The following is a 16092-nucleotide window of genomic DNA, read 5'->3' on the forward strand; positions in this document are numbered from 1 at the left end:
AACCCAGTTCGATTTGTGCGTCTTTTCGCATGCGGTAAAAACTGATTGACTAATCGCACCCTGTCTGCAAAGGCCTTAAGTGTTGAGATTGGTCCAACATGACCAATCAAATCATTGCTTTTTATTACCTTTAAGAGCAGAGCACTGTGCTCAGAGCAACATGTGTCCTGGGAATGCTCACAGTGTCATGGAAGAAAAGCCTCAGAAACGTAATTTCGACAACAAGCAACAAATCTACAGCACCACAAACAGACCGCTGAGAGATGATATCTTGGGAGCAAATGTAAAACGCAGTGTTGTCCAATAAACATTATTGAGATTGTTTTGGCTCGTTTCATTCACTGTTATGGTCCAATTACATTTTAGGCAAGCTGGTTATGTAGGTCGGCCACAACATCTTAGTTTTGGGGTTTTGAAATGGTCCATTTTAAATAATTTATAACAAGACTTGGTCTAATAACGCTATAACGGTGTGGCTCCCATGTGGATCTTAGACTTCAAGTGTCAAGAGTCTACTCATGACTTATGACTCAAGGTTTCAGCTCAATCCAATCAACCGCCTGAGTGCCAATGACGTCTTTTGACGGCCGTTTTCAGTGTGCCATTAGTGCCAATGACGTCTTTTGACGTCACCTTTTTTTTTTTTTTTTTCTCAAAGGAACTAGGAGAAAACGATTTTCAAAAAGTTAATGCTCCATCCACTTCAATGTTAAAATGTAAACGGAGAAAAAAATTAATTTTTTCCATTTTTCCTGCCTGTGGCACAGGGATCAACAAGCTTGAAATAAGCCTGGCAGTGAATGAGTTAAGTTAAATATTTCAAAAAATATAAAACGTGGGGGGAAAAGGATTGAGGTACTTCGATGACCTGGCAGCGTGCACAAGAAATTTGGTGCTGATCAGTCAGGTGGTTTGCGAGAATAGCCCCAGACAAACAGACAGACAGACAGACAGACAGACAGACAGACCCTCTTCTAGATGTCTCACCTCTCAAAGAACCATGACTGCATGATGAATCTGCAAGGCAATCTTTACAGCTGATAAGTAAAGGAACATCACACGCTTTCGTTTCCTAAACTCTCATTGATCAAAAACTATATGAGATCCACCATGGGAGTCAACAGACTCGCATGTCTTTAGAAAGAGATTTGTTCAGGGAACTGGAATTCAGTAATGTTATTGCAGACTTTCTAAGCTTGAAAAGCAAGAAAGCTTCTGAGCAGGTAAGCTACTTTCTAATCAAAGTTCGTAGCTGAGCGCTCTGCGTTGACATTCCACCGCTTTCTGCCTCAGTGGTTCTCAACCTGGGGGTCGCGACCCCCAGAGGGGTCGCCAAATAATTTGGGGGGGGGTCGCCAGATTATTTGGTGAATTAGATTTTTTTTTAATTATTATTAATTAATGTTAATTAACAAAATTCAAGATAAAATATAAAAATATTTCATTATTAACATGTTATAAATGCGCTGTGTAGCACACTTTCAGTTTCAGCGCCTCCCCCGCCACTGTGTGTGTGTGTGTGTGTGTGTGTGTGCTCGCGTTGTGCGTGTAATTTTTCCTCTAGTCATAGGAGAACACACGTCTGGTCTAGAGAAACAAATGAGCATTGAAACAGTTTCGAATACTTAGAATCAATAAGTAGCTTACTGAAAAATGCATATTTATGACAACACTCAACCTGATTGATGGGCACATTAGAAGTGAGTATACGCAATGCAATACAAATGTAACGTTGTGTGTATACCGTCCACTACAGCACTGGTTGCAGTCTGCCGTTTATTATCCCTTCATCCTCTCTTCTCAGAACGACAGTCTTGCTGTTTATTCTATGCTTTATGTTTGCAAGGAGCACCCTTCATTCTATTATTGCCTACATTGTGGACATTTCTTTCTTTCTTTAGGATACTATTACATTGCAATTAATCTATAACTTAGAAATTCCAATGATATTGAAGATGTGATAGGAGTGTAGCGGGTCATCCTCTGGAGACGTTTGATGCCTCTGTCTCAGTGAAGAGATGGATGTAAAAGGGACCGAGAGCCAGGAGACCATATTTTAAATCCTGGCTTCCCTCCCTCAAAACACGGGCCAATTGTGTTCGTATAGGCGCTCCACAAAGCCGGAAGAGCCACGGTGGATTGGGAAGTGGAACCCACAACCTCCGAGCAAGGTGGGCAGACACTTTAGCACTGCGCCACACTCGAGTGCGCTCCTAACTTTTTGAGTTGAGCAGCAGTGCTAACATTTTTTATTTCTCCAAGGTTGGTAAGTAATTAATTTTGACCCCTGAATCCCTGTAGGGAAGTTCAGTAGTAGGCAATTGGCACTAAACAAATATGTGCTTAATGTCGGGAGGTGAATGGGCAATCTTAAACCTGGTTAAATCCCCGGGGTCTGTATAGTCTGAAACCAGCTCTGCATACAGAGGACCCTGAGCAGACATCTGCCTGTAGGAGGTCTACGCAGAAGTAGTTTTTTTTGTGTCTGTGGCTCCGTGCTTACCTGTCCATGTGACCTATCCACAAGAAATGTTGTGGTTCTCAAACCTTTTCATGTCTAGGACCCCTAAATTGATATGTATTTGGCCGCAGACCCCCATAAGGGTTTTGTAGAGACCCCATAAGCGAAGATTCATGTTGTTAAATTGCTGTTACGTTATTTTGTTAAGATTCTTTGTCATTTTTCGAAAATAGCAAGTCTACAACGTGTCACACACAATGTGTTGTGAGCTTGTAGATACTGTATGCTATTTTTTAATGGCCAAGTATAAAATAGGGTAAACCGTGGTTAAAGTGGTTAAACCGATTTTATGCTGTATTAACACATTTTGCTTGGGACCCCCTGGAACCCTGTCAAGGACCCCTGGGGGTCCCCGGACCCCACTTTGAGAACTACTGGTCTATAAAATGGGTCTGGTTCTATAAAATGGAGTATGCTTCCACTAGTACAGTACAGTTTTGTAGGATGCAAGCATTTATCCATTGTCATGTGTGGGCTAGAATGCATGAAAGTATCCTAAAATATACTTCCCAGCTTGAGGGATTAATGCCAAAGTGAAACAGACATGTGTAACATACTTTTGTTTGTGTGATTTTGGAGACATCTTTCTGGGTGTACCTCGGCCAACTAAAGTGTGACAAAAATAGCAATGGACGAGTGAGTGACTCCCTAAGCCAGTAGACCTGGTCCAAGCATGCGGGCGGCGGACAGCGGACCCCAAAATTGCTGATTTGCAAACGGCACACTCCCCACTGCATCTTTCCTCCCACACCGGTGCACGTAGAGTCCCCAAAATACCAATCACACAGGCAGGGAAAAAACACGCCACTTTGCCTCCGGAAATTGTTAATTCAGCCATTTACTGCACCTGCCCCAAATTAGGACCCACAGAGTTGAATTAGTATTGAGGATTTCACTGTGTGCAATCCACTATAATATATATCACATGTGCTAAGCAGCTTCTCTCTTGCACATTACCTAGACAGAAACTGCACTTCTAGGCTGAGCACCATATCACAATCAGAATTCAGATCACTTCTCTCTTTCCTTGTCTAGCCTACAAACGTGAGGCTGTAAAGATTTTTTTTTAAAACTATTTTTTGGGGGCTTTTTATGCCTTTTTTGATTGGACAGTAGGCTGACAGGAAATGGGGAGAGAGATGGGGGGAGACACCAAGCCCCCAGAACCCAGTGGTTGCATTGAAGCGCATTGGACATGCTGGCCATTCATAGGTACTGCAGCTGGGGCCACTGTACATGAACGAGCGGAAAACGGTTTCGACCAATGGGCTCGACTCACGAGCTTGCGCACATGCTTGTGCACAAGCTTGCGCACAGGGCTGCACACTTCACAGCAGTGACGCGCAGAAGCCCCAAAAAGACCACTTAACATTTTTGTAATCATATCTGAGTTATGATTTTATGGGCCAGGTTGGAAGGAATCATACCTGATGATGCACCATGGTCCTACTGTAATATGCAAATGATACAGCGCAAGTGATGATTTCAGCTCCGCCCCGGCCCCCTAATAATACACAGAACCAGAGATTTGTGAGACTTGTGATGTAGTGTTTCTGTCCTATGAATCCTTTTACGTGTTTCCTTCTTTCTGTGTGTGTGTGTGTGTGTGTGTGTGTGTGTGTGTGTGTGTGTGTGTGTGTGTGTGTGTGTGTGTGTGTGTGTGTGTGTTTGGCTGTGCAGGTGCCTTGTTTTGAGTTGACGGCACTATCCAACGTGTTGTGGGCGAGGTGGAGGGGTCGGGCACACGAATGAGTGGGAAATACAGGGACGTGAGTTACATAGTGGCTGCCGTCTTTGTTTATTCAGCATTGCAACGACTGCCTGTCGAGGCCCTTCAGCTCAGTTTTATACTCCATTGTATTTACAGTGTCTCGCAACAAAAAAAGTAAATCTACAATCTCAGAAGACACTTGCAAAGCACAACCACACGAAGTGACTCAACATCAAAGAGAAAAGGCAGAGGGAGTAGTGAAAACTAAAAGTCAATGACTGTTAATGCAACTAAAGGTGTTACAAAAAAAACACAAATCACCAAATTAACACCATGACACAACACTACACATAAAGTCCCATAACATACTGTAATCCCCTTACGCATTCCCATATTCAAACAACTGTAAACAACTCCACATTTCCTGTGTGCATTCTGGGAAATAAGCAAATATAGCAAGCCTCAGCGGACACGCCCCCAGCGTCCAAGTCAGAGAGAACAGACAGAAAGAAGCCTAATTGTGTCTTTGCCTAATGAAACTTAATTTTCAAAACGTGGCAATTTATTTTGTCATTAAAATTTGGCTGGTTGGTTAATAACACATTATTCTGTGGTGTGACAAACTGAGAATACATAATCGTTACATATTATTTTAAAGGTCAAATTTTCACAAAAGCCTCAGATTTACAAGATTGAGCCACGTAGGTGAAATGAACAAATTCATTTGTGCAGCCTGGACATGTCAATAGCTTTTCTGCTTGATAAGAATGGACAAGTGATGCGTGAAAAACTGCAGAAAAGAAAACGGTCATTCTGCATTCACACAGCTAATTTTGTCCCTTTCTAAAAAAAAAGATGTGCTGGCTGTCACATCTTAAGCCAGGCTATTGTATCCTAAAGAGGGGTTGTGGTAAACAGAAATACAGATTAACATAACAAGACAATCAAGGGAAGCATTCCAGTGTGAAGGTGAGAAGACGTTCCATTAGGAAACAACAAATAAGCAGCACACAAGGCGCTCATCCACATAAGCGCTGATGAATTCAATCAATTTACATTTTACAAGGCCATTACAGGCCCACGTTTAATTGCCTAAAGTCGAGTCGCAACGAGTCTCAGCAAGGTCGCCATAGCAATGAATATAAGGTCACCATGGCAATGAGTTGAATTCCTCACCTCTAATTATGTTCTACAGAGCTGTGTTTTCCCTGTGCGGTGCTTATGATTCTAATTGCGCTCACTCGCTGCGCTGTGAGTGATTGAATGATTGACTCATGCCAAATCAGCAGCTTAAACAGCAAACGTAAATGATACATAAAAGTCAGCCGAACAACACATGGCGGATGTGCTGACTCACCTCGGCAAACTGCAGGCGGCTGAACGTGCTGCTGGGAGGGGTCGTGATCTTGAAGTTCTTCCTGGGCGACACCCAGGTCTCCAAGGTTTCCAGCTTGCTCGTTGCCAGGTTGGTGGCATGGTGCTTGACCAGGTAACCCTGGAACTGGTCGGACTGGAAGTAGAGATGGACTGACACTGGGTGGCCCATGGGGAAATACCTGGCAACCCAAAGAGCATTCAGAGGAGAGAAAGAGAGAGGGAGAGAGAGAGGAGTCCATTAGCAAACCCGATACGTACCAACCTGCCCGCTGTGCTGTTTTTTAAAGGGCAACCGTGTAAGAGGAGAGGAATATCTAGATCTGGATGGCGACCGGATGGGACTGGCTTTGAGAATGCTAATGTGACTTGATGCTAATGGATGCTCACATTGAAGGTTACTTTGTGGTTGATGTGTTCCATGATTGTGCGACAAGGTGGACATTAATTCAATGACCTTATGAAGCATGTGTTGGTTGGTTGGATATGTGTTCCGACTCGATGTGAAGCGATGTGTACTGTTGATGAAACAAAGAGAGAGCCCAGACCACAGTGGTCTGCTAAGTAATGGGGGGCTGCATTGGCAGGGGGGTCGAGTTAAGCCCGATTTGTACTTCGTTGTCGTACGCGCCGAAAATAGTCAATGTACAGTGCACGCACGCACGCACGTACGCACGCACGCACGCACGCACGCACGCACGCACGCACACACACACGCACGCACACACGCACGCACGCACGCACGCACGCACGCACGCACGCACCCACACACACACACACACGTTATAACAAACAGTAAGAACTAAGTTGAATTGGGTCATGCAGTTAGCAAGAGGCAAGTGCAGGGTCTCACTTTTGAATAAGTCTGTTGTGTAGAAGTCTATTTTGTTTGTGTGCTGTTGTGCACTGAAGGATGGCTGGCCCTCGGGGCAGGCAACTTCTGGGAAACGGAAATGGTAGCGAGCACAGCTGCCCTCTCCATCTGTTCTCCATCCATCCCTCCTTCTCTCTCCCAGTTTAGTCATCCTCTACCTCTCTTATGACGTGCACACATATGCAAGAATGCATACATGGGTGGATGGTGGTACATGCATGTATGCATGTATGAATGTATGTACACAAACGCTGCGTGTGCACACATAACCACGCGAGTGCATGCGTGCACGTGCCACACATCTAGCCTCCCTGCACACCGGTACCCACCATCTCATCATTATTCCTGCTGAGGACTACGAGTCAACCCGTCCTGGCAAATGCTAGCCTGACAAGTAGAACAGCAAATATTTACACCCGCAAGGATAGCACTCCACACTTTCTTTCCGTACCTAATGCCTTATTTTCTCCCTTTCTCTTCCTCTTTCTATCTCCTCTCCATTCTGTGCCTCTGCTTCAGCCCACCTTCTCCACCGCACTCTCGGTCCCAGAGGGACAAGGGACTGCCAGTATTAGAGGTAGAGGCTGGGGATTGAAGCTTAGGCTGTATACAGAAGCTCCTTTCAGACCCCCACCCCCCCTGGAGCCATGCATGTCAAGATGCTGTGAGACTCCAATCAGCACTGCTCACGGTGGCAGCCCCACCCAATCTTTCAGAGGTATAATTCAATTCTACACGCATGCACACATAAATATGCATAAATGCGTACCTGCATACTTATGTGCACACATGTAAATGCATGAAGAAACACATGCGTACAGTAGTGATCTCCCTTTGCTTGATGTAGGGCAACTATACAGGAAAGTATCTATCTATCTATCTATCTATCTATCTATCTATCTATCTATCTATCTATCTATCTATCTATCTATCTATCTATCTATCTATCTATCTATCTATCTATCTATCTAAATCTAGACATCTACAACCTTCATTATCCTTGCTCTTTCGCTCTTTACCAGATGGAGTACAGGAGTAGAAACAGCTGTAGCTGATAGAAGGAGTGGTTTTGAGGTTTGACAGACGGAAACATGTTTCCTCTCTCCACTCAGCTCTACCCACAGGGCTTTGTAGAACACCCACAATGCAGCAGGGGAGCGCTGGCACTGACTGGACATTCTGCTCTACTGGAGCTCTGCTTACGTGGAGCTACTACCAACTCAAAAGGCACACGCTGCCAGCGGTGGGAAGTAACTAAGTACATTTACTCAAGTGCTGTGATTAAGTAGAACGTTTCCAGTAGCCTACTTTTGCTTTCCTTGAGTATTTAAATTTTTGGATACTTCTGCTCCGCTACATCTCAGAGGCCTCCACTACAATTATATGACAGCGTTACTAGGTACTTTGTAGATTTCGATTATTATTAAAACACAATCATTAACCATTTAGGCCCTATTTTGTACTTATCTACATGTTGTGAGCTTGTAGAGCTCTATTTTTTAATTTAGAAGACATTAATTTGTGAAATGGGACATTCGGCATAATGAGTACTTTTACTTTGTTACTGTAAGTATTTTTTGATGCCAATACTTTTGTACTTTTACTCAAGTCAAATTATGAATACAGGAGCTTTACTTGTAACAGAGTATTTCTAAATTGTGGTATTGCTACTTTTACTTGAGTAACACATTTGAGCACTTCTTCCACCACTGCACACCGCAGCAACAAGATGACTGGGGAATTTAAAGCACCACACGCTGTTTTGTCCTCTCCAGTCTCCAACCACCGTCAAAGTACCTTTGAGCAACACTCTCAGCCGTGTCAGTGGAAAGAGACTTTGGTTGCACTAAACCCCATATTCCCAGAACAATTTAATAACATATGTATGTCTCATTCAAAATATAAAAAATTAAATAAAAACAATTAAATCAATAATTTCAATAGTTTCATTTAAAACGTATTTTGTATGCTGATGCATATGCATTTTTATTATTTTTCATTTTAGATATATTCCAGAGAATATTCGACGAGTGTCAAGTTTTTTAAGAAATTAAGAATGTAAATGAATGAGAGCAAATCAGGATATCGTTGGAAAAGAGGATGTCATCAGCAAAACGTCTCTGCATGGGCAATTTTAAAGGTTAAGAAATAGCTCATATTTTAAGTGACATTGGCTCCCAGCAACAGCAGGTAATCATAGACACTCTTCCAAAACATGTGGTTTCAGCACATTTATATGTTTGCGATTCAGCCCGCTTGAGCAGAATAAATCCACAGTTAGGGACTCACATACTAAAACAAAAATACAGTGAATAATACAGTAGACAGATTCTAGCGGTACTTGGTTATACAAGATTCAAAAATACCAGCTATTGAAGACACAACCCTACTAAAATACAATAATGCTGAGAAAAACATTCCTTCTCAACATTAAGCATGGAACCAGAGAAGAAAGTGCGGTTTCCCTTCTAAACTTTGCCACATGCATTTTCAAAGTAACACAAAGCCCACTAATAATACATTGGCGTCAAGGGACCGTTTCTAACACTGTAACCTACATAGACTGATCACCGCAGGCCGGTATAATTGACTGAAATGACATATTATGTTACAAAGCACACTGCATTAACCAGAGTTCCCAGCTGCTTTTTGGGGCTATCTATTGTTCCCAATGATGTGTGCTACTGAAATGTGATGCCAACCAGAGAGAAAGTCTTTGCTGACAAACAAAACCTTTCGTAGGTTTGGGTTACTCATGCTAACCTGAGTGTAAGCAGCTTATAAATGTGAGGTCAATAGAAGTTATGAATGAACTGCACCTGTGTGGTTGTGGATAGCCGAAGGCGAGGGCTGATACATTATGCCTGAAGCTGTATACCGTGGGTAATAGGTGTAATAGGTTAATTGAACTAGTCGACTTAATCGACTAATAATTGATAATCAATAATATTATCAAACAATCAATTAGTAATTGTTCTCTAGTTTGGGCATGTTATAATTAGCCTGGCCAGACTAATATCAATGCGTAGATAATATTAGTCTGGAATCTCTGTGTTGAAGCTGCATTTCCGAGGGGCAAATAAATAAATAAATCACTGGTGATAAACCCGCCGCATATTTGCATACTGGGCTCTGATTGGTCCCTCACAACTTCGGAGGGAGAGAAATAAAATCTCTATTGAGAGGGGCCAGACCTAATCTGCCAAAGTCTTTTTTGCAATGGCAGATTTGTCTGGAACCAGGCTAATAGGCTAAGGATAAGGATAATTCCTTTAACAGGTCCGTTCATGAAAGTCCTTGCGGTCTTGTTTCCAATGAGGGCCTGTGAGCAATTAGGGGTTAAGAGTCTTGCTCAGGGACAAATTTCATTTCATCGACGCATTTGCTGGCCTGGCCTGGAATCGTACCTGGGGAAACCAGGGCCTCTGGCTCCCTAAGCGGGCTCACTAACCACTCAGCAATGGCCACTATGTTGGCCGCTATGTTATAATAGCTTCGAATAATTTACGTCACACAAGAAGTATAAAATAGGATTTAAGTGGTTAATTGTTTTGTTGATAAATACAAATTATCTACAGTATATATTATTTGGTTAATCAAAAAAGTTATTTTTTCAAAACCTTTTTGATTTTCAAATGTCATTTGTTCGTTTAATTGGTGTTTTCGCCTATAACGACATGCCAAAAATTGGGACACCGGGGTTGAAGTAGTTAATTGAATAAATAGATTAACATTACTGTCAACGAGGAACGCCGTAGCAAATTGAATGGTAGTCCCACTGGGATTCACAGACAGCGTGTGGAGGGACTTGGCTGAAAACAAGGCCAGCATGATGCCGTTATGCAGCATGTATTCTATGAACCATCGAAGGTCTCTGTTGTCTGCTCTGTGTTTCGGTTCATATGAACACTGGATAAACTCCAGTGTTTCCTCCCCCGTGAATTTGACAAAACCAACGGCAGCAACTGTGTTTGGCGAGTTCTGTCCATGTTTGGCACGGTGAGCTCTTTTAGCAGCAGCAAGGGCGCTTGCAGTGACAGTTCAGCGTGCGCTGGCACTTTAGCTTACACTGACTGGTCAGCTGCTGTAGAACCTCTAGGGATATGGGACAGCTTTAGCTTGCACTGACTTAGCTTGCACTGAGGGATATTCAGCCTCCCTGTCATTTCATTTTGTGTGTGTGTGTGTGTGTGTGTGTGTGTGTGTGTGTGTGTGTGTGTGTGTGTGTGTGTGTGTGTCGTGCGTGCGTGCGTGCGTGCGTGCGTGCGTGCGTGCGTGCGTGCGTGCGTGCGTGCGTGCGTGCGTGCGTGCGTGCGTGCGTGCGTGCGTGCGTGCCTTCGGCCGTGCCTTCGGCCGTGCCTTCGGCCTGGCGGAGACAAATATAATTTGCGGTTAATTGCCCAGCCCCAGTACAATATGTAAACAAATCTAACCTGCAGCTATTGTCCTTGGGGTTTCCCTGCAGCGAGGCAGCAGCCCTGGCCAGGCCCAGCCTTGAGAAGGAGTGGTAGTGTGTGAGCTGTGTGTCTGACAGACTGGCCACCCCATCTGGTTCATCATACACTGTCTCCCAGTAGGCCTGGAGGCCCGGGGTCCCCTGGGGGAACGGTCCAAACAGGTAGGAGTCCAGCTGGTTCACTATCTCCTGGTTGACGCTGGCTTCAAACTTCCTGGCAAAGAAGGTGGGCCGAGCTGTTTGCTGCAGAGGACGAGCACAGCAGGGAGAGGAGAGATAAAAGAGGGGGGGAAAAGAAAGAAGATTAAGAAAATGGTGGCACGTTGAGAGGACAGGGAAACAAAGTGGTGCTGATGTGTGTGGGTGGAAGAGAGCGATAGGAAGGAGAGAGACCGAAAGGGAGAGAGAGAGATACTGAGAGAGAGAGAGAGAGAGAGAGAGAGAGAGAGAGAGAGAGAGAGAGAGAGAGAGAGAGAGAGAGAGAGAGAGGAGGCGTACCCTGAAACAGTTTAGCTGGGTTACGTGACACAGTGGCATGTCCGCACAAAGTGTATGTATTATATCAAAGCTGTTCTCGTTTTATCTCTGGCAGAGCTAATACTATGTCTGTATTATGTTATGTTTATTACGGCTCTGTATCAAGTGCCTGTTGGGCATTCGGGGCCATGGTGCACCCCCTTCCAAAACCGAAGAAGTTTAGATTATGCATTCATTCACGGAGGGAACCTATTTATAAAATGTTTAACCCATTAAGACCTGGAACTGTGTCATTTTTAGATTTGAGCTAAAAAGCATTATTTTACACTTTGGGCTATTCAAAAATAGCAGATATACAAGCTCATAGCGCGGCACCGAGTGCCGCGCTACGAGCTTGTAGATCTGCTATTTTTGAAAAATCGTGAAAATTTGTGCAAATCTTTGAATATATATATTTTTAAAGCGAACATTTTTAACTCAAATCTTTGCTTCTGGGGGTCCCTGGAACAACATATTTTGATGGGGGTCCGCGGCCAAAAACATATAATTTTGGGGGTCCTTGACATGAAAAAGATTGAGCACCACCGACGTTTTTCAGAAAACTGTTGAGATTTAGAATCGGCTTCAGGTCTCAATGGGTTAAATGAATATATATAATATAATATATATTTTTTCTCTGAGCAGTGACATAACATCTCATGAGACACCTCCTATTCAGAGTTTGTGATTAAGATTTCACATGAAGGGGTGAGGGTGTCTCAGGGGAAATCTGGGAGGAACCAGTATGCCATGTTGCAATGTGTATTGATGAAACAATGTGGGGGCGAGGGTACGGCAAGACAAGACATTTCAAGCATCCGCGTCAGATCGTTTTTTTCTTGTGGTGCAAGTGGTGAGATGATGGACTGATGAAAGGGAGAACATGATATTAATCTACTTAAGGCGTATATACTTAGTTGACTGGAGTCACCTAGGGTTCTATACTAGGCCCTTTTCAACAAATGTTCGCCCCAAAAAGGGGCACTAGGGTTCATGTTGTTAATAGTGACCTCTTGCTCATCACCATCCATCCATCCATCCATCCATCTTTTTTCCTTCTTCATCTAATTCAGACATTTGGGATTTTCCATTAGTAACACTGTCTGGCCTCGTCGCCCACCCCTCCCCTCCCCTCCGACCACCCACTCTCTCCATCCCACATGCATAGTTGTGTGGTTGTGGTTGACAGTGCATCATGAAAACCGCCACCTACACCCTTTGGCAGAGACACAACGGTCGCGTTTCAGTTCCAGACGCTATTCCGCACATTGCACACCTCTACACTACCTCCTGCAAAGGAGGGAAGGGGGGTTAATCAAGCTGCAGAAAGGCACACATCTGGCAACAAAGCCTTTTCTCACTTGAGGACTGTGGGGGTGGGGGTGGGGGAGTGAGTATGGTCACACTCTCATTCTGAGACACCACTCCTTAAGTGAGAAATTCTGAACGTGGTAAGCATGAAAGATCTCACTTTGAAAGACACCACATTTATAGCGGGTGAGATGTTTTCAGGTCGCTTGTCTTGTCCGTAATGTGGAGGTCTGGAAGCACCAGAACTTATTCACCTCGCCTGTCTGTGAGAGAGACTTTCCACGTGTATCACTGTACAGAACCTCTCCTTGTCGACAATATCATTTAGTGAATGTTTTGAAGCCAATTCTATTGGAAATTGCGACTGTTTTCATAACTAGTGTATTTTGAGTTATTATTTTATGTAGGTAGTTTTTTCTTTTACTTTTCGCCTTTATTTTGATAGGACAGTGGAGAGAGACAGGAAAAGGGGGAGTGACGTGCAGCAAATCCGCCACCAGGCTCGGGAATCGAACCCGGCGGAGACACACTGTCAGGCATCAACGCCTTAACCACTTGGCCATCGGCACCCCCTCTATGGGTGCTTTTAATGTTGTTTTATGTTATTTGTTATAATGTAACTTGTTGCTTTTAATGTTTTGTCTTCATGTTGTTGAAACGTTTTGTATTGCTACTAATTTGGACAGGGCTCCCTTAAAAAAAAAGATCTTGCATCTCAACGGGATTTACCTGTATAAATAAAGGTATAAAACCTAATTACATATCCTCTTCCATTGTACTAAAATATATACCCTCTCTCACTGGATAGTAAACTAAACACACATTGTCTTATCTGTTTAAAGATTTAAACAGAGACAAACACCCTGAAATAATTATTAGTTATGTCCTATTAACACTGTGGTCTGTCTTGCTCTAAGAGGGACTTAGTATTGGACTACACTTACTGTACAATATATGAGTGGTGACAACCAGACCCAGCAAGACGCCAGGGACCAGCGGTTAGCTCAAGGTTGGCAGAGACCATGGCGTTTACAGAGATGAAGTCACCACCATCATTTTTTATTGTGTGTATACATACTGTAAAGCACTGTATGAGAAAGAGAGTGCATACTGGAAGAACATGACTTGACATGATATTTCACTGTTGCAGAATATTTAGCCCTTTTTTTTAGCCTACTCTTTTAGGAGTTCAGTAACGGTCAGTCGACAACAATATTGGTCGTGCTTTTTTTTGTTTTTGTTTTTTAACAAGCTAAACTCTCCCTTCCAAGCCAGGCTAAATAGATTTTAGTTTGATACTAAATAAAAGATACTACTATAATCTTGTACCCTTGTGTAATGTAATCTTTCCTCTTTGCAATTATTGCTATTGGCATTATCTTCACACCATACTGAATAGGAGGTCGGTACAGTGCTAATATGTGAGGACAGGACAAGTCAAAGTGAAACCACACACACACACACACACACACACACACACACACACACACACACACACACACACACACACACACACACACACACACACACACACACACACACACACACACACACACACACACACACACACACACACACATCCGCTTGCCTTTGTGTCCATTAGTTTGTCTGCAAGCACCTGCAGTGCCATTATAGAATGTACCTGGAAGCGGTGGAAGTCGGCGGGCTTGAAGTCATTAGGGGAGCATCCGCACCAGTCCACTATGTGTTTATACTGGCATTTACAGCCCAGCTTCCTGTTCCAGTTGGTGATGCGCAGGTTGTTGTCCATCATGCTCTCACAGTGGGCACTGTTCTCCAGCACTGTGTGAAAGAATGACTAGGGATGGAGGGAGAAATAGAGAGAAACAGAGAAAGAAAGAGAGGGAGAAAAGAGAGAGAGAAAGAGAAAGTGTGAAACTCGACTGTGAAACAAACTCGACTGTGAAACAAAGAATGTGTATTAGCTCATTAAAAAAACGCTAATTCTGGTATACCATCAGAGAAGAAATTCTCTCACATCCTTGTGTGAGTGTTATGATTCCATATTGTCTTTCAAAGATTTCATTTGGTACCTCTAGAACCAAGTTAAACAGAAATATATACTATTTAAAAAAGTGTAGTATACAGTATGAGTCAGACTTGACAGGTGAACATGACATTAGGCACAGAAATACTTCATCACATGAACATGACAGCGGCGAGTAGCTGTGCATGTCTGTGCCCGTGCATCGGTGCATATTTACCTCAGCAGGCAGCAGTGTGTAGGCGTAGAAGCGCTTCATGCTGGTGACCAGGTCATCCTGAGAGTTGATGACATACTCGACGAACATGCGATTCAGCAGGAACCAGTCAGATCCACCGTCTACAGAAATGCCTTCCGGGATTTTACGATCACCCAGCCTCCACATGTGGGTGTCACACTCGAAAAACAGCCGATCCAGGCCCTGCTTGCGAATAAACCTAGTGATCACACACAAAATGTTCTCTGGTTAGTCACTCTCGGTTGCTGCATGAAGGTATTCCAAGCACATTGTATTGAGGTTATGTTATAGGCCAGTGGTTCTCAAAGTGGGGTCAAGGGACAACCAGTGGTGGAAAAAGTAATCCAATTGTTTACTTAAGTAAAAGTACCAATACTGCAATATAAAAATACTCTGTTACAAGTAAAAGTCCAGAATTCAAAATTTACTTGAGTAAAAGTACAAAAGTATTGGCATCAAAATGTACTTAAAGTATCAAAACTAAAAGTACAAAATATTTGAAAATAGCAGATCTACAAGCTCACAACGCGTCGCGATGCGACGCGTTTTGAGCTTGTAGATCGGCTATTTTCAAATAGCCTAGGTATAAAATAGGGTTAAAGTGGTTAATGTATGCGTCATAATATCATAATTTATATCTGAAAAGTAACTAGTAACTAAAGTTTTTAAATAATTGTAGTGGAGTAAAAGTACAATATTTGCTTCTGAGATGTAGTGGAGTAGAAGTAAAAGTATTGGAAATTGGAAATACTCAAGTAAAGTACAAATACCTCAAAATTGTACTTAAGTACAGTACTCAAGTAAATGTACTTAGTTTCTTTCCACCACTGGGGACAACCATGGTTCTTTGTTTTCCTATCACATACCCCAAATAAGTATGCGAGAGAGAATGTACTGATGAATTACTATTTAGAATCATAGGTTTCTGTATTCCCAGTCCGCACCTACGGTATTGACAGTTGTAAAATTCTGTACTAAGCAAGGGCCCAGCTTCCTGTGGGTGGGTGGGTTTTTGACAAACTTTAGACTTGATTTTCTTACCTCAATAAACATTGTCATAAATGCTATATGCTTCCAGTCGCTAGT

General features: G+C 43.1%; 1 protein-coding gene across 1 annotated transcript in view; it reads right to left on the reverse strand.

Moving 5' to 3' along the window:
• Window positions 1-16092, reverse strand: part of xylt1 (xylosyltransferase I) — an 87946-nt gene that overhangs the window by 13563 nt on the left and 58291 nt on the right. The window contains exons 6-9 of the mRNA XM_080415570.1: window positions 14989-15205; window positions 14406-14582; window positions 10914-11179; window positions 5590-5788 (exon numbers count right to left, since the gene is read on the reverse strand). Of these exons, the coding sequence (XP_080271696.1) occupies window positions 5590-5788; window positions 10914-11179; window positions 14406-14582; window positions 14989-15205 (859 nt within the window). The remainder of the gene's footprint in view (window positions 1-5589; window positions 5789-10913; window positions 11180-14405; window positions 14583-14988; window positions 15206-16092) is intronic.

This window comes from Gymnoscopelus braueri (assembly GCF_963280865.1).
Source record: "Gymnoscopelus braueri genome assembly, chromosome: 2".
Classification (NCBI taxonomy): domain Eukaryota; kingdom Metazoa; phylum Chordata; class Actinopteri; order Myctophiformes; family Myctophidae; genus Gymnoscopelus; species Gymnoscopelus braueri.